Genomic DNA, 19533 nt, shown 5'->3' with positions numbered 1-19533 from the left:
AATCCTTCTATGCTTCTCTTCACTCCATACACTTGCGATTCCTCTGGAATAAGAAGCAACCGCATATTGATCTTCACAAGCTCAAAGCCAATAAAAATTAATTGGGGGGGGGGTCAACTTCCCTTGTTTTTATCATTATCACATTTCATTCTTGTTACATCAAAACTCTTGATGCTGATGATGTACCTTGCTGGGTTTCACTGGAACAGGCCAAATATGGTGAACATCTCCTACAAGCCATTGTTGCCTCGGATATCCCTGTACCTTTTAAGACAGATGCCATCTTAACCATTTCTAAAACAGCTCTCTCTTATGTGGACAATCTCATGGATGTTACCTGGCCTACAACCCTTCAAGCTCCCATATGGGGGAACCCACTGATCAAAATACAGAATGCTACAATTGCCTGGCCCATCTGGCAGAAATGGGGCATATGGTCACTTCAGCACATAATTAATTTCCGTAGTTGGATGAGCTTCTCAGAAATAACTTCAAAGTATAATCTCCTTCCTAGCCAACAATTCAGATGGCTACAACTTACTCATTTCCAGATTTATCCTCTTTACGGGATTCTCCTGACTTACTGAATTTTATGCGCAAGCTCTCTCTTTTATTAGTAATAATAATAATAATAACTTTATTTTTTCTATACCACCACAATCTTACGACTTCTAGGCAGTTTACACTGAAGAGAGCTGGACAATCAGCGAATTACAGAATACAAATAGCAAAGATGTCACTGAACAGTCAGCAAATTACAGAATACAATTAGTACAAATAGATAGTTCTAAGTCTAATAGATGCTGGCATTGTCATATTGATATAGGGACTCTGGATCATCTGTTATATTTTTGTCCTTTTATATTTATATTTTGGAAGGTAATCTGGGGACAAATAAATCTGGTTCTGGATTCAAATGTTCCACTATCCTATGAAACTATAATATGTGGAACGATACTACATGTCCCTTGAGAAGCATACAGTGATATGGGGACTAAAACTATGCCAGGGTACACCTCGCGGGGCCTCCGAATGTGCGGATCACCGGACTTGATGGACCCAGGGTCTGATCCGGAGATGGAAATTCTTATGTGAAACCCACTTTAGATAAATATATGAACCGTCTTTTTATGATCATGACAGGTATAGCAGTTCAATTGATCACGAGTAATTGGAAAAACCATGACAGAATAAGTTACACTTTTTGGTGGGTGAATCTGTGTACTATGTACAGATATGAAAGAATTAATGCGGAATGTAGGGGATTTAGTAGCATATTTAATAAAGTTTGGAGCCCATTGACTAAATTTGTGAAATTATAATAATGTTTATTTATTTATTTTATTTTTTTGCACATTTACTTTTAAACATCCATGGGGGGAGGTGGGTTAGAGGGAGGGAAATAAATATTGATGGTTAAATTTGGGTAACTTTATTCTCTTCACTTTATATCATATACTATGATATGTTATGTTACCATTAAATATAGGAATTCTAGAAAATTTTGAATGATATATATGTTACCTGTACTGCTAATAGTGCAATGTATGAAAAAATTATTGTTCTTTTATTTGTATGGCACTGTTTCAGATTAAAAATCAATAAAGATTAAAAGAAAAGAATACAATTAGTAAAAATACACATATTTCTCAAAGTTATCAGCATGGTGTTAATAGTTTTAAAATAGTATCTGATTAGGAGATAAATCTATCGAACAGTGCTGTCTTAATTTCTTTCCGAAATACGCTGTAGGTCAACCTGGCTCTGTTGATGTAATTGCCTAGCCAGGTCTGCTGTTTACTAGCTTGAAACTTAAAAGATCTGTCCAGAAAGGACCTGTATTTGCAATCAGTGATCCTTGGATAGGCAAAAAGATTGCAATTTCTGGTTGTCCTAGTGGGGATGTGTAACTCGAAATGTGGTAAGAGATAGGTAGGGGCCATTCCCCACACCAATTTAAAGCAAAAGCAAGAGAACTTGAATATTATTCGTGCCTCCATTGGCAACCAGTGTAGCAGTTTGTAGTAGGGATTAACATGCTTGCCTTTCTTTAGTCCAAATATTAAGCGGACGGCTGTGTTCTGCACTATTCTCAATTTTCCCAGAGTTTTTTTTAGATATACCCACGTAAATGATGTTGCAGTAGTCCAATATGGATAAAACCAATGACTGAACCAGTAGTCTAAAACATAGAGAGTCAAAACCACTTTTTTGCCACCAAGTTCGTGTGTTCGATCATGGTCAAGTAGGTGTCTAATGTGACTCCTAATATTTTTATGGTTTTTTTATATTGGGTAATCGTGACCATTTAAGTATAATGATGTTCTGGTAATTTTATCCTTTAGGCTTGCCAAGAAAATTTTTGTCTTTTCTGTGTTTAATTTCAATTTAAAATTGATAGTCCACTGTTCAATTTCAATCATAATGTAAGGAATTAAAATAGAGATATCATCAGCATATATGTAGTATTTTAGGTTTAACTTTTGTAATAGATGTCCTAAAGATGAAATGTAGATATTAAATAAGGTGGGTGATAGTGGGGAACCTTGAGGTATCTCCAAAGGATTTTTCCAAGAAATGAAGTATTTCCCATCGCAGACCACTTGATATGATCTTTTGGTTAAAAAACCCTGAAACCTATTCCAAACTATTCCCGAGAGCCCCATTGCGTTTAGGCAATGTAGCATTATTTCATGATCCACTAGATCAAAAGCACTGCTAAAATCTAGTTGTAAGATCAGAGCACTGGTACCTTTACTGCAGGGGTGTCCAATGTCAGTCCTCGAGGGCCGCAATCCAGTCGGGTTTTCAGGATTTCCCCAATGAATATGTATGAGATCTATTAGCATACAATGAAAGCAGTGCATGCAAATAGATCTCATGCATATTCATTGGGGAAATCCTGAAAACCCGACTGGATTGCGGCCCTTGAGGACCGACATTGGACACCCCTGCTTTACTAAAAAGACCGTAAAGGTGGTTGAGGATTGAAGCTAAAACTGTCTATGTGCTGAATCCTTTTCTGAATCCTGATTGGTGTTCACTAAGAACGTTAAATTTCTCTAGGTAATTCACTAGTTCCAAATTGACCAATCCTTCCAGTAGTTTGGTGAATAAGGGGATACTTGCTAAGGGCCGGTAATTGGACTTCATTGCGATTGAGTTCTTCTGGTCTTTAGGGATAGGTGTGATCAGGATGTGTCCCATTTCCTCATGGTATGTCCCTCTGATGAAAGTGGTTGTTATCCAATTAAATAAATCCCTTTTAAACTCAGGTACTGCAACTTTCATGATCTTAGATGGGCATTCGTCTAGCAAGCAGTCTGATTTGGTGTATTTGTTAAACAAAATGAGGAATTGATGCCAATTAGGGAGCCCAACATGATCCCAGAGCATGTCTACTCTGGGCTCCCTTTCATGTGGTATGAATTGGAATTCGAAATTAAGTGTAGGTGTAGATATTGTTGCTCTTAAGTCTAAATTTTTTTTGTTGAAGTAGCTGGCAAGGGTATCAACCGATGGTATGCATTCATTATTCTTTTTCAGAACCTGTGTTGTGTCTGTTAGCCTATTCACCAGTTTAAACAATTCTCAGCTATTTATTTTAGATGTTCCTATTTTCTGTGCGTAGTGTTTAGAACGCTTTTCTTTTATCAGAGTTTTGTATTTTTTCATTTTTTGTTTTCAGTTTCTTTTATCTTCCTCTTTATCTGTTTTAAGCCATGTTCTTTCTAGTTTTCTCAATTCCTGTTTAAAAACTAGTAGTTCGGAATCAAACCACTCTTGATACCCTCTCTTTCTTTTCGTATGTTTGAATTGGTGCTATTTGGTTTAACACTTCCTTGCTGATCTTTCCCCATTTAGTAGGGAAATCCTGTTCTTCCTCAATTTTGGGCTATAATTCGTAATGTGCCCAGAATTCAGTTGGATTTATATAATACCTCTGCTGGTGACTGTTTTCTTCTTTGTGTTTTTGCTTATGTATTTTGCAAAAGATTGTTTCTTTTGCCAGTGTAAATCAAAATTGCAACTATAATGATCTGACCATATGCATTTCTCCCGTGCTCCTATACAATATTGGATCTTTGGTTCTGGGATGTCTTAGTGTGAAAAAGTGACTATATCTAATTGGTGTCCCTTTTCATGTGTTTCCTCCGTATCTGGTATTGTAAAACCGAGGGTAGTTAGAAATGTGTTGATTTCAATCACTTCTGGTTTTCCCACTTCAATCACTTCTGGTTCACCCAACAACAGACTATATGGTCCCCTTAAAGGGCGTTGCATCAATATAGTATAAACTGATACAAGTGAAGAAATTTTTGATCCAATCTGTCAACTCCTCCAAGTGGTTAGATGATTTACATTATACTGCTAATGATGACCAATGGCCTAAGATCTGGACACACTTCTTTCAATCTATTAAATCTGCCTCTTTACTCCAATCTTTATTTTTTAATGCATAGAGCAGTGATTCCCAACCCTGTCCTGGAGGACCACCAGGCCAATCGGGTTTTCAGGCTAGCCCTAATGAATATGCATGAGAGAGATTTGCATATGATAGAAGTGATAGGCATGCAAATTTGCTTCATGCATATTCATTAGGGCTAGCCTGAAAACCCAATTGGCCTGGTGTTCCTCCAGGACAGGGTTGGGAACCACTGGCATAGAGCTACCTGGACCCCAGTTTTATCCAATAAGGTTGATGCCTCCCTTTCTTCCTTATGCTGGTCATGTAATTCTAGTTCAGGCACCCTGATCCATTTGCTCTTCCACTGTCCCTTACTACTGAACTACTGGAAGAGAGTGTGGCACACATTATCAGAAATTTTTTCCATCATTACAGATATTGATTTCTTCCTACTATTTCTTGGTGATTATGGATCTTCCCATATATGTGATTATTCTGAGGCGCAGCTATTTCGTATTCTAACCGCATTGGCACTTCAAAATGTTCTTCACAGTTGGAAAAATTTGGATAATGTTGAATATAGTATTTGGTGGAACTCTGCTTGTCTGCTAAATATGAAAAACTCAATCCTGAAAAACGTAATATCTAACAAAAACTATTATCGTGTCTGGTCCCCTTTACTAACTTATTGTAACACTGATTCTGTTAAATGACCTTGGTATGTTCTTATAATTGCAACTATGTTTGTTTCTTTCCACGCTACTGCTGCTTCTTGCTCTGCATTAACACTGGTAGATGGTTTCCAAGCTTAGGTGTATAGCTTTTTGAGAGCTGTAATCTGCATATCATGTTAACTATGTTTATAATGCTCTGTTGTGACATGTTTGATATTCATTGTTCTTTTTGTTTCTATATTAAAAACAATGAAACTTATTGAACTTAAAAAAAATGCAATGTCACCTCAGTAACAACTATTCTCCATGCATCTCTACCTCACTCTCTCTCTATGCCCAATTTTCCTCTTTCTTCCTCTCCCCATTTGCACCATCTCTTTCCCTCTCACTCATACCCAACAGTCTCCCTTTCTATTCCCTCCCTCCTATGTCCCAAGTTAGTGCCCCTTCCTCCCTTCTGTGTCTTGTGTTCATGCCCCCCCTTCCCTGCCTTTCTCCCAAAATCGTGCCCCTCCCATGTCCCAATGCGCTCCTTCCCCCCTCCTTTGTCCCTGATCATGTCCCCTCTCTCTCCTTTATTTGCTTGCTCCAAGCCGCATTCGCTTCCTTCAGGGCCGTCCAGCTGGGTTGCTCTTTCTGTCTTCAGCAGCACTTGCTGCAGGGATGCGTGGGCAATGGCTCACATGCTGCACGTGGCTGACCCACAAGCCTTCCCTTTGTTGTCAGCTCAGACATGAGAGAAGGTTTCTGGGTTAGCCATGTGCAGCTTGAAAGAGCCACTGATGCATCCCTGCAACAAGTGCCGCTGAAGGAACAGCCCACCTGGAAGGAGGTAACTGGGATCCCCCGCTGACCCGGAAGGCTTTCCTCCGACGTCAGCTCCAACATCGGAAACAAGCCTTCTGGGTCGTCTCGGTGGAGGGAGGTGGGTATGAAGAAGGACATGGGATCCCTGGAGATGGCAGCGGCTTCGGCGGAGGGGGCGGGCAGGCATTAAGGAGGACATGGGATCCTCGGTGGTGGCCATTAAGGAGGAATGGGGCATGAGACCTGCGCACTGCTGCGTACTCCCAAGAAGCGGCTTGAATATCCCTAAGGGTACGTGTACCACGTGTTGAGAAACACTGATCTAGTTGATATTCAAAATGATTAATCAGTCAGAAACAGTCACAAACCAGTTAAATTGTTTGCTTAGGGCTGCTAGTTTTTAGTGGTACTTAATCTGTTATCGCTGATGATAATTAGCGGTTAGTGCCTAAGTGAAAGCTGGCTATTTTGGGGTGACTGCATAAAACACAGTCCTACTTTATGTGGCAACCAATGGTCAAATATGGACTGGAATTGAATATTCAGGAATAACGCTGGTAGTAGTCAGCAAAGCAAAGACTGCCGCCAGCTGAATGTTTACCCCTATACTTACAGACCTATTCATGCATTCATTAAAAGCCTGGAAGCAAAATTTCAAAGAAACCACCTTATGCTCTGCTAGTGTAAATTTTAGTTATAGATCAGCATCTGAACTGAAATATTGGTAGAACAGTCTTCCTCAGTATTCATTTGATCCATCCCAAAGCACATATTTTACTGTTATGACTAAAAGCAAAATCAGCAATTATAAAGGAATAAGGAGAGATACCAAAAGAGGCAGAAAGATCAAATGCAACCAGAAATAAAACAATCTAATAAAGTTAGCAGGGAAAAGACATTCTGCAGTTTTCCTTTCAATTTGTCTGTAGGTTCTCAGATACTTGGTACTTGTAGGCCTTAATAGCTAAGTAGAAGTCTGAAAATTATTTGCTTTGGGATAAATTTAAAAAAGCATATTAATAGGACTTTACATATAGAAATTGCCTGGGGTATAGCACCTAAAATTATGCACAAATACCTTGTATACACAAGTTTGTGCAACCTGAGCAGAAGCATTCTTAAGAACATAAGAATAGCCTTACTGGGTCAGACCAATGGTCCATCAAGCCCAGTAGCCTGTTCTCAGGGTGGCCAATCCAGGTCACTAGTAACTGGCCAAAACCCAAGGTGTAGCAATATTCTATTCTATGTCTTTCTCAATAACAGACTATGGACTTTTCCTCCAGGAACTTATCCAAACCTTTCTTAAAACATGCTACGCTATCTGCTCTTACCACATCCTCTGGAAACGCGTTCCAGAGCTTAACTATTCTCTGAGTGAAAAAAAATTTCCTCCTATTGGTTTTAAAAGTATTTTCCTGTAACTTCATTGAGTGTCCCCTAGTCTTTGCCATTTTTGACAGAGTGAAAAATCGATCCACTTGTACCCGTTCTACTCCACTCGGGATTTTCTAGACCTCAATCATATCTCCCCTCAGCCGTCTCTTTTCACAGCTGACGAGCCCTAACCATTTTAGTCTTTCCTCATATGAGAGGAGTTCCATCCCATTTACTATCTTGGTCGCTCTTCTTTGAACCTATTCTAGTGCTACTATATTTTTCTTGAGATAAGACCACCAGAATTGAATGCAATACTCCAGATGAGGTTGCACCATGGAGCGATACAGGGGCATTATGACATTCTTAGTCTTGTTAACCATCCCTTTTTAAAAATAATTCCCAGCATCCTGTTTGCTTTTTTGGCCGCCGCTGCACATTAGGCGGAAGGTTTCATCGTATTGTCTACAATGATACCCAGATCCTTTTCTTGAGCTCTAACCCCCAGGGTGGACCCTTGCATCCCCTTTATTCTTCCCAATGTGCATCACTTTGCATTTGTCCACATTAAATTTCATCTGCCATTTGGATGCCCAGTCTTCCAATTTCCTAAGATCCACCTGCAATGTTTCACAATCCGCATGGGTTTCAACAACTTTGAACAGTTTAGTGTCATCTGCAAATTTAATCACCTTACTCATCATTCCAATTTCCAGATCATTTATAAATAAGTTAAATAATCATAAGACCGAGGATATTAGTCATATTCTGCGTGACTTTTTCGCTGATTTGTATGCTTCGCCGGGCCTGGATCTTCTTGACGGGGGGGGGGGGGGGGGCTATTTGGACAGCTTGCATTTACCCCATCTCTCTGTTGCTGACTCCAAAATGTTGGAGCGCCCTGTGGTGGCGGAGGAATTGGAGTGGGCAATTCATGCTAGCCTGTTGGGCAAGTCTCCTGGATCCGACGGCTACCGCGGTGAATTTTATAAATTGCTGGTCGACGAGATCGCTCCGTTGTTGTCTGAAATCTTCAATTTAAATGTGGCCAAGGGGTTTTTGCCCCGTTATTTGAATTTCACTCAGATCATTGTTCTTCTTAAGCCGGGCAGGGCCCCAACCCTGCCGGACTCCTATAGCAGAGAGCTGCACGGGAATGGGGACGATGAGAATCCCGCGGGTTCCCCCTTCGGGTCGCGGGGATCCCACGGGGACACCCCCTAGGGTCGCAGGGATCCCGTGGGGACGCCCCTTAGGGTCGTGGGGATCCCGTGGGGACGCCTCCGAGGGTCGCGGGGTTCCTGCGGGGCTGGATGTATTGAGCCGCGAGGCTCGTCTCCATACCTGCCCTCAGCCCTGCCGCACACAGCCGACGGAAGTCTTCCTGATGTCAGCGCTGACGTCGGAGGGAGGGCTTAAGCAAAGCCCTCCCTCCCTCCGACATCAGCGCTGACATCATGAAGACTTCCGTTCGTGTGCTGCGGCAGGACAGGCAGGGAAAAGGCAGTGGTACAAGGCAGGGGGGGGGGCGGTCCGCCCCGGGTGCAGCACAGCCAGCCAGGTCTCCCGACCGACCGACAATACATTACATTACATTATATTAGTAATTTCTATTCCGCTTGTGCCTTGCGGTTCTAAGCGGATTACAAATTAGAAGACTGGACATTTCCAGTAGCGTTGCAGTACATAGAATCTAGAGTGTGTCAAGTTACAATTGTTAGTCTGGACATTTCCAGGAGAAATTGAAAGAAAATAGTAGATAGTGATAGGTTGTTGTGATGAATAGAGATAATACAGTCAGGATTCTGAAGTATTGCTATTGTGGTGGTGGTAGTGGTCATGAGAGTATTTTCTAATACTATTGTGAGGTTATGATGACGGGAGGTGTTTTTTGAAGAGTTGAGTTTTGATTCAATACTCCAGCTGCTTTAAGAAGGTAATTTAGATTCGCGGTTACAGGGCAGGGAGGTTTGTTGGACCGGGCCTGTTCTGTTGTCAGTCGGGTGGGTAAGCACCACAAAGGTAAGGGGCAGGGAGGGAGAAAGGAAGGAAAGGTGGAGTGGAGAGGAAAAGGCGCTTACGGTAAAACTGAGGGGGGAGAAGGAGCTGAAAGCACATGGGGAAGACAAAGGGGTGGAGAAGGACGCTGAAAGCACATGGGGAAGACAAAGGGGTGGAGAAGGACGCTGAAAGGACATGGGGAAGACGGGGGAGAAAGGACGCTGAAAGGACATGGGGGAGAAAGGACGCTGAAAGGACATGGGGAAGACGGGGGGGAGAAGGACGCTGAAAGGACATGGGGAAGACAGGGGGAGGACACTGAAAGCACATGTGGAAGACAGAGGGGGAGAAGGATGCTAACAGAACATGGGGAAGATGGGGGGAGAAGGACGCTGAAAGGAAATGGGGAAGAGAGTGTGGGGGAGAAGACGCTGGCAGGGAAGAAGACAGAGATGCCAGACTATGGGGGGAGCGGAGGGAAGAAGATGGGCGCCGGATCAATTTGGAAAGGGGGAGAAAGGGAGAGGCACAGTAACAGAGCAAATGGAAGACGCAGAGAGAAGAGAGACAGTGGATGGAAGGAATTGAATGAGAACATGAGGAAAGCAGAAACCAGGCAATAAAGGTAGGAAAAAAATTCTTTTTTTTTTTTTTTTTGCTTCAGGATAAAGTAGTATATTAGTTGTGTTGATAAAAATTTATAAACATTAGAGGCTCTGGTAGAAACCCGTTTACAAAGTATGTATTCTTCCCAATTAATATTTCCAAATTAATAAAGTCTTTTTGCTTATTTGTAAATGGGTTTCTACCAGAGCCTTTAATTCAGTAGCATAATTAAATGAAATAACTATTTCTGTAGTTTATAGGGACAGGTAGGGACAGAGGGGATTCCTCGCGGGGACGGAGGGGATTCCTCGCGGGGACGGGTGGGGACGGGGGGATTCCTTGTGGGGGCAGGTGGGGACGGAGGGATTCCTCGTGGGGATGGGTGGGGACAGGTGGGATCCCTCACGGGGACGGGTGGGAATGGGTGGGACTTTGGTGGGGACGGGTGGGATTTCTGTCCTCGCGCAACTCTCTATCCTATAGACCCATTTCCCTGCTGAATTTTGAGACGAAATTGATGGCTAAGGTGCTGGCGAATCGATTGGCCCGAGTGCTGCCTTCCTTGGTATCGGAACAGCAGGTTGGGATCGGCCAGCATCTAGGAACCTTCGCCGTATTTTGCTGGCCCTGGAGAAATCTGGAGTTGATGGTACCCCTGCCTTACTTGTGAGCTTTGACGCCGGAAAGGCTTTTGGCCGGGTGAGATGGGGGTTCCTCTTTGCCACGTTGCGGGTGTATGGATTTGGCCCTTTTTTCTTAATGCTATTTTGGCATTATATAGTGATCCTGTGGCAGAGATTTTGGTGAACGGTGGCTTTTCGAACCCGTTTCCCATCAGTAGGGGGACTCATCAGGGCTGTCCCCTGTCGCCCCTGCTGTTTGCGCTTTCCTTGGATCCCTTGATTAGGGAGCTGCAATCTAACGTTGACATCAGTGGCCTTCGACTGGGTGCCTCTCATTTTAAGATTGCAGCCTTTGCCGATGATCTTTTGGTCTTTTTGACTGACCCGCACCGATCTTTGTCTACTCTCTTGGAGAGTGTTCGGGAGTATGGGGATTTTTCAGGGTTCGCCTTAAATTTGAAGAAATCGGAGGCTTTGGCCTCTACTGAGCGTCTTCGGCGTTCTTGGAGGGAAACCTTTCCGTTGCAGTGGGCTGATTCCTCCTTTCGTTATTTGGGCATCCAATTGTCCATGGATGTTCGGGAGCTTTACCGGTTGAATGTCACTCGTTTGCTCTCTACTACAGGTTCCATCTTGGCCGCTTGGCGTGATCTGCCTCTTTCCTTGATGGGAAAGGTGCACCTTTTTCGGATGGTTTTGTTCCCTAATGGCTTTATGTCTTACAGACTTTGCCTTTGTTTCTCTTGCGTAAAGATATCCGGGCCCTCTACTCTTTGTTGTCGAAGTTCTTTTGGGGAGGTTGGAAACCTAAGGTGCGGTGGTAGTTGCTGGTGGGCTCCTGAGGCTGGGGAGGTTTTGGGGTGCTGGATTTAGCTCTTTATAATCAGGCGTGTCTTTTATGCCATGTCAGGGATTGGGTCTTGGGTACTGACCTTTATACTGCTATCTCCATGGAGCGTGATTATTTTTATCCTTCTCACCTCCTTTCACTGCTTCATGCTCGGTTGGCGGAGCTGCCGGTTTCCTGTTGCTGTAGTATTTTGTTTCACCCACTTTGGGAGGTGTGGCGGCGGCTGCTGCCTCTTTGGCGGCAGGATCCTCATGTTAGTGTTTTGCTGCCTCTGACCGGTAATCTCTCCTTTCCCCCGGGGCTGTTTCCCTCTGTCTTTTGGGCGCTGGTGAGCTCGGGGTTTTGAGTTTCTTTTTCATATGCTGCGGGATGACGGAACGCTTCTCTCCTGTGAAGAGTTGCTGCATTGTGGTCTGCCTTCTTCGGGTATTCTCTTTGCTCATTGTCAATTGCGGCATTATGTGCAGTCCCTTCCTCAGAGTTCTCTTTCCTTGGATTTTGGGATTAGTTTTCGGGCCTTTTTGGAGGGGGGGGAAGACCCTGATTCTCGGGTCTCGGTCTCCTTATATCATAAACAGCTTGGGGCTTTTGGACCCCTGTGGGATTTTTCTTTTGTGCTGGCGGCTTGGCAGAGGGATTTGGGGCGGGAGCTCGGGGTGGGTTTTTTGCTTCGGGCTCTTCGCTGTATCCCAACTTTGGTGCATAGTGCGGAGCTTCGCGAGTGCCACTTCAGGACCTTGTTGAGAGCGTATGCCTCCCAGAGTCGGGCCTACCATATGGGCTGTGTCGATACCCAATATTGTCTCACCTGTCACACGGAGGTGAACTCTTACTTTCATGGCCTTTGGGGTTGTGAGAGTATTCAGAGCTTTGGGGGGCCTTGGCTTCCTTTCTTCAGGGTCTTTTACGAGTTTCTGTTCCTGTCTCTGCATATCATATGTTGTTCGCTCATTTTTCTTTGTTTTCAGTGTATACCTCTGCTGAGAAATTGTTTTTGAGCAAATGTTATATTCTGGGGAAAAAGTGTATACTGAATTTCTGGTTGGCTGATACTCCTCCCTCCTTCTGGTACTGGAGGAATAAATTGCATGACCTTCTGGGCTGGGAGGCCACCCTGGCTTCTTCCTCTCGTCGCCGGAGCAGAGACTTTGTTCATATCTGATCTCCCTATTTGGACAGTTTGTCTCCCCGGGTTCGTAGTAGTACCTTGAACAGACTGCAGTTGTATTCCATTCCGCCTGTCTGATCTGTGGGGGAGAGGGGCTGGGGGGTGGGGTGTTCAGGGGGGGGGGTCTGTTTTGGGGGTTGGGGGCTCTTTGTAACCTGAGAGGACATCAGAGTCCAGTCCTCTTGGGGGAGGGGAGCCTTGTCTTCTTTACTTGAATTCTTGTCTGCTGTTTGAATTTGTTGCTGTATGGTTTGTTTCTTAATAAAAAACAGATTTCAACTAAATAAGTTAAATAGCACCGGTCCCAGTACAGACCCCTGTGGCACTCCACTGTTTACTCTCATCCATTGAGAAAAATTACCATTTAACCCTACCCTCTGTTTTCTATCTGATAACCAATTCCTAATCCATAACTGAACTTTGCCACCTATCCCATGAGACTCCGGTGTGGTTTGGGCAGACTTCACATCAAAATCACAAATCTGTGTATAACTTAGAACTGGTTTAATTTTATGTGGGCTAACTTTAGATACATACTTTCCTTTTTTAAACTTCCTATTTAAAATCAGTGTAACCATAACTATTGTAAAATTCAGGCCACAGTTTATAAACTTACCTACTACGTGTTCATTTTTGCAATGTTACTTGTACTTAACAATATGTAACCTACCATGCAGCATCTCTCAAGACATCTTTTCCATCAAATGAGTAGATTTGTATCCCAGCCCTGAATTGACTTTCAGAATTTGAGAACAGAGATTCCCAGTTATCAAAGAGAATCTCATCCTAGAAAGGAAACAAGACAAATTAGACCTAGAATTTTTATTTCCCCTCTGCTCCTGGATCATAATGCATCATAGTAAGGAAAAAAAGTAGGATGAAAGAGAGAGACAGGATACTAAGGATTTAGAATTTTAAACAGAGACATACAAAAAAAAAATTTAAAAAAATCAACAGGGATTGAAAGGAATATGAAAGACACCCTGATATATAAAAAGAGGAAAGTTTACAAGATACATCCTGGAAACAAAGGCATGCAGAAATTCACCTGTAACATTCAGCTTCTAGCAAAAAACCTTAATTATTGTTGCCACCACAAAAATATTGCAAGGGTAATTTAAAAATGTATTTTAATTGACTTGTATTTGTTTTATTTTAAGTTTCCAAGTTTATTAAAATTTTGATAAAATGCTAATCATAACTTCTAAGCGTTTTACATTAAAAAAATACAATTCTATTCTGCTCTGTAACAAACATATCCATTAACATTATAACATTCAAGTTAACTGATCTGGGACAAAAACTGTGTACAACCAGTACTAATCTTATATAGAGCTGGTAGCTACTTGCATGTCCTGCTATCAAGCAGAGACTTAACCCAGACTTTACGTTCTTTTCCTTTTTTTTTTTTTATTTAATATATTCTCTCAGTTCATCTGAGAGACAAGAGTTCTCCGAATTTGGGCTTTCTCTAACAAATCAACTTTGAATTTAAGGTAAACATACCCTGAGGTTCACAATGGGCACCGAATTTCTGTCTGCTCGACGAACTATGCTATAGAGATCCTGTAGCCGGGATGATAGAAAAGCTCGGAAAGTGCCCTTCAGGCCAGCTCCTCTGGCCTGCTCAAAACACTGGAAGTCCACACCACGGATGGAGCGCATACTGCCATTAAGAGGAGTATTTAGAGCAATGAGGTGCAGCTGTAGGAAAAATTAAATACAACATAGTAAGAAAAGTCTTACATTTATAATGGAGATATGTAAAGGATAATTATTTGTTATAACAAACCCTTTCACAAAAAATACAGTAGGATGTCACAAAAAGTCAGTGCTGCTGAAGTTCCAATAAAGGGAGTTTCAGATAACTGGAGGAAAAAGGATAATTATTTGTACATCTTTGAAGATAGTATTTTAATTTATTCACAAAACTGATTTTTGCACAGTTTTTACATAAATCAACAAAAACAATACAAAAGCATACAACCACCTCTTTTTTAACTGCAATTATATCACAAATAAAATCACATATTTCTAGGACTGCATTTTGATTAAATGAGAGGTATAGTCAGCAGTCCATGGGAGGAGAGAAGGAATTATAGCTTTGCTGGCAGGCATGCCAAAGTCCTGCCAGTTGAAGAAATCTGCTGGTAAAGCAACACCTTTTCTATGGGTTCAGGAGTGAGAAAGTCGGTGGCTGCCTCCAGGCACTGATGCTTGCGCTCCCCAAGCACACTAGTTCAGATTCAGATAAACTAAGCTTGTTTGGAGATTAGCTACGTTCCTGATTGAAGGTTCAATACTTCCCCCTCTCTTCTGTCAACAGATTCAACTCCTTCCCCCTCCCATTGTCCAGTATCGCTCTCTCTCTCTCTCCCTCCATTCTACCACAGAGTTTATGGGTTTCACAGCACTTGAAACGGAATTATCTATCACGAAAGCACTTTATAGCTAAGCTCCTACCCCCACACGCTGCAGTTTTGACAGATAAGTCATTGTTTAAATTTCTTTTAAATTACAATATATCACCATAGAAATAAAAATATTTTTATATCACGTATGTAGGGCAGGTAGAGGGACTCTCAGAGTGCGATGATGGTCCCTCTATACCAGTGGTTCCCAACCCTATCCTGGAGGACCACCAGGCCAATCGGGTTTTCAGGCTAGCCCTAATGAATATGCATGAGAGAGATTTGCATATAATAGAAATGTCAGGCATGCAAATATGCACCATGCATATTCATTAGGGCTAGCCTGAAAACCCGATTGGCCTGGTGGTCCTCCAGGACAGGGTTGGGAATCACTGCTCTATACAACCATAGCTGGCATCTTATATGACACTGTATGGTTGGTGACTGAGCACTTATATTCATATTTATATAAATTATACACTTTTTACAAGTGTTTTCTATGTATTTATACAAGTTATATATAAATTAGTCTTGTAGAGATTCGGTTTGACAGAACTGATAAGGACCAGCCAGACGGTTTCAGCAAAGGCAGATCTTGTTTGACAAACTTGCTGCACTTCTTCGAGGGAGTAAACAGGCAGAGAGACAAGGGCAACCCGATCAACATTGTATATCTGGATTTTCAAAAGGCATTTGACAAGGTTCCACATGAATGATTACTTCGGAAAATTGCGAGCCATGGAATCGAGGGTGAAATACTCACATGGATTAAAAACTGGCTGGAGCATAGGAAACAGAGAGTGGGGGTAAATGGACTGGAAGAGGGCTCGGTGCTTGGACCCGTGCTCTTCAACATCTTTATAAATGATCTGGACATAGGTTCGCCGAGCGAGGTGATTAAATTTGCGGATGATATGAAGTTATTCAGAGTAGTGAAAATGCAGGGGGATTGCGAAGATCTGCAACGCGACATAATCAGGCTCCAGGAATGGGCATCGACATGGCAGATAAGGTTCAACGTGGATAAGTGTAAAGTGATGCATATTGGTAACAAAAATCTCATGCACGAATACAGGATGTCCGGGGCGGTACTTGGAGAGACCTCTCAGGAAAGGGACTTGGGAGTTCTGATCGACAGGTTGATGAAGCCTTCCGCGCAATGTGCGGCAGCGGCGAAAAGGGCGAACAGAATGCTAGGAATGATAAAGAAGGGGATCATGAACAGATTGGAAAAGGTTATCATGCCGCTGTACCGGGCCATGGTGCACCCTCACCTGGAGTACTGCGTCCAGCACTGGTCACCGTACATGAAGGACATGGTACTACTCGAAAGGGTCCAGAGAAGAGCCATTAAGATGGTTAAGGGGCTGGAGGAGTTCCCGTACAGTGAAAGATTAGAGAAACTGGTCCTCTTCTCCCTCGAACAGAGGAGATTGAGAGGGGACATGATCGAAACATTCAAGGTACTGAAAGGGATAGACTTAGTAGATAAGGACAGTTTGTTCACCCTCTCCAAGGTAGGGAGAACGAGAGGGCACTCTCTAAAGTTGAAAGGAGATAGATTCCGTACGAACGTAAAGAAGTTCTTCTTCACCCGGAGAGTGAAGTTCTTCTTTCCACCGGAGAGTGGTGGAAAACTGGATCATTCTTCCAGAGTCTGTCATATGGGAAAACACCCTCCAGGGATTCAAGACAAAGTTAGACAAGTTCCTGCTGAACAAGAACTGCGCAGGTAGGACTAGTCTCAGTTAGGGTGCTGGTCTTTGACCAGAGGGCCACAGCGTGAGCGGACTGCTGGGCATGATGGACCACTGGTCTGACCCAGCAGCTGCAATTCTTATGTTCTTATATTTTTTGCAAGATTAAAGTTGGGATTTGGTAAAATAGATTTTGAATCCCCAGTGAAAGAAGAGAATTGTGAATTGTGTCACTGCGAGGACCCATTATGAGGTTGGATCATTAATGAGCCAATTATCAAGCAAGGGAAAACTCAGAGACCCTGTCTGCTGCTTTGGTGCTACTACAACCAGGCCTTTGATGACTACTCTGGAAGAGGATGCAAGGCCAAAAGGCAGGACTCTATATTGACAATAGTGCTGCACTATCTGAAATCTGAGTAATTTCCCGGTTCCTCAGCAAGGATGAAAACTCTTCTTTGAGAAGAAGACGACGTATCATCCCCCAAAGAAGAGGAGTCAACTTAAGAAGAAACTCTTATGGAGGCATAATGATTAAGTAAAGAGAAAGTCATTCTTGAAAAAGTGTTTTTTTTTTAAGTAGTGGTTTTCTCCTCCCCTACAGCAACTCCCAAACCTCCGGGCTTTTGAAATAAAAAAGACGATGGAGTAAAAGTGTTCAGATGAAGGGCAAATATTCAGATGAAAGGAAGAAGACTTAAAGCAAATGGATATCTTCGAAAAGGAACTGTATAAACACTGATGGAACAGTGGAACAGTGTTGCAAGAAAAAAAAACCTGGTTGATCCTGCTTTGAGGATAAAACAGTGGAAGTTTCCAATATGGTGGGAATCTAACCTACAGGCTCTACACCCCTGTTAGATCCTGCCATTTCATGTATAATTGTATCGGAACAAAAGGAATGAGCCACCTTACAGGCTCTATGCCCCATGGTGGAATCCTGAATCAGTTGCAAGTTGTTTGATACATGTCAAGTTGCTTGCTGAATACCATGTGGAGGAATCTAACTTTAAAGATTCTACAACCATGTTAGATGCCTCCTTAGACCATGGATAAGCGGATCCAGTCCGATACCTTTTAGGTAGGGGAAAGGGTTGAAAAATATGATGAAATTCCTGTAGACATTGAGAAGGAAGGTATCCATCACAAGAAGGCAATTTTTGAACAAGATGCTTCACATAGCAGGAGATATTGAAATTTTGATTTGGCACTCTGATCGCCAACATGGAGTATTGGTAAAAGGGACAGTCAAATGTGTCCATAGTGCACCTTTCACACATTGGTGGCACTGAGTCATAGAGTCTCAATGGAGTAGAGTAGTTTTTTAGTTTTTTTTAAAATTCTACCACTAGTGACTGGTATTTATATATAAGGTCGAAGTTTCTGGGAGCCCCCGTAATGGTAAGGGGCATTTCCAAGGTCTGATGAAGAGAGTACCCTCTTGAATGACTTTTAGAATCCAGATGTGGTTATCAGTTTCCAACGGGGATAATACAGTTGGAGCCGAGTCCGAGTGATTGAGGAAGAGCTGAGAAGTTCTGTTAGGAGGTTGATCACAATCTAAATCCTCCAAGTATTCAGCACTGCAGACAGAATCAGCTTCCAGGTCGAGTGGTAGCTCTTTCCCCAACTGCCTAATAAATATAGTGAAAAAATGTCCCCCTACAAATAGTTAGTAATACTAAAATTTTAGGGGTGATCTTTGATCACAAATTGAACTTTCATGATCACATTAGTAACATTATTAAAACAACCTTTTATAGATTAAGACAAATTCGATCAATTTCAAAATTTTTATATTCTAAATCAATCAATATTCTTATTCACTCTTTGGTGATCTCCAAAATTGACTATTGTAATGCTCTTTTTAAAGGAATCTCTTTAAATGAAATAAAACGCTTACAGATTATTCAAAATGCTTCCATTAAACTTATAACTAAAACTAGGAAATTTGATCATGTAACACCCCTTTTAAAAGATGCGCACTGGCTTCCAGTCACCCATCGGATAACATACAAACTATGCATACTCACTTTCAAAGCCCTTCTTCATAAAACCCCAGCATTTATTTATAAACTATTAATTCCATATTCTCCAAACAGAACTCTGAGATCCAACGAACAGAACTTACTAACTATTTCATCTCTTAAGGTTATCAATACAAGACGACAACTTATTTTCTCTGTTACCGCACCTCAGTTGTGGAATGCCCTTCCAATCTATTTAAGGGAAGAGCAGAATCTTGAGAAATTCAAAAGTAATTTAAAAACATTTCTCTTTAAAGATGCTTTTGGTAATTAACAAAACTCTTCGCAGCTCAGATTATTTTTATTGTACTATATTATATTGTCTTTCTGTTGCTCATTTTGTATTTTTCCCTTTTTGTTCTACTTTTCTATATTGATTTTGTATTTCATCTCCCCCCTTCCTTGTGTATATAAGTTTGTAAAGTTAAATTTTTAATTTTGAATGTCATTATTTATTGTTCTGTAATGTATTGTTTCCCATAAATTGTAATTTTAATTTGTTCATCGCTTAGAAATATGATTAAGCGATTAATCAAAACAATTATTAAACTTGAAACTTGACAAAAAGTCTTTCAGAAGAAGATTTTGCCGCTGGTTGACAATTGAGTAGAAAGTTTGTTGTAGGCTCAGAGAAGTCCTGAAACAGACTGCTGAGGGATATGACAGCCTTGATAAAGAAATATGTCAAGAAGATCAATTTTTACTTCGTGATCAGTACCAGTCTGATGCTAGAAAGATGTATAATGTGAAGCTGTTGTTCTCTTCAAAGAACGTGAAGGAGTGATGTTTTCTCTATGGAACATCCGAGGAGGAACAATGCTGATTGGATTGTCGATGAAGAACTGGACCACTGGTGAGAGGATCGATACTTAGAGAGGGTCTGT

At 42.0% G+C, this 19533-nt stretch overlaps 1 protein-coding gene across 1 annotated transcript in view; it reads right to left on the bottom strand.

Moving 5' to 3' along the window:
• Positions 1 to 19533, bottom strand: part of COL18A1 (collagen type XVIII alpha 1 chain) — a 585697-nt gene that overhangs the window by 23481 nt on the left and 542683 nt on the right. Inside the window, exons 29-30 of the mRNA XM_033945055.1 lie at positions 14021 to 14218; positions 13185 to 13300 (exon numbers count right to left, since the gene is read on the bottom strand). Of these exons, the coding sequence (XP_033800946.1) occupies positions 13185 to 13300; positions 14021 to 14218 (314 nt within the window). The remainder of the gene's footprint in view (positions 1 to 13184; positions 13301 to 14020; positions 14219 to 19533) is intronic.

The sequence above is a fragment of the Geotrypetes seraphini genome, chromosome 5, assembly GCF_902459505.1.
Source record: "Geotrypetes seraphini chromosome 5, aGeoSer1.1, whole genome shotgun sequence".
Lineage (NCBI taxonomy): Eukaryota > Metazoa > Chordata > Amphibia > Gymnophiona > Dermophiidae > Geotrypetes > Geotrypetes seraphini.
This window is presented reverse-complemented; position numbering and strand designations above follow the sequence as displayed.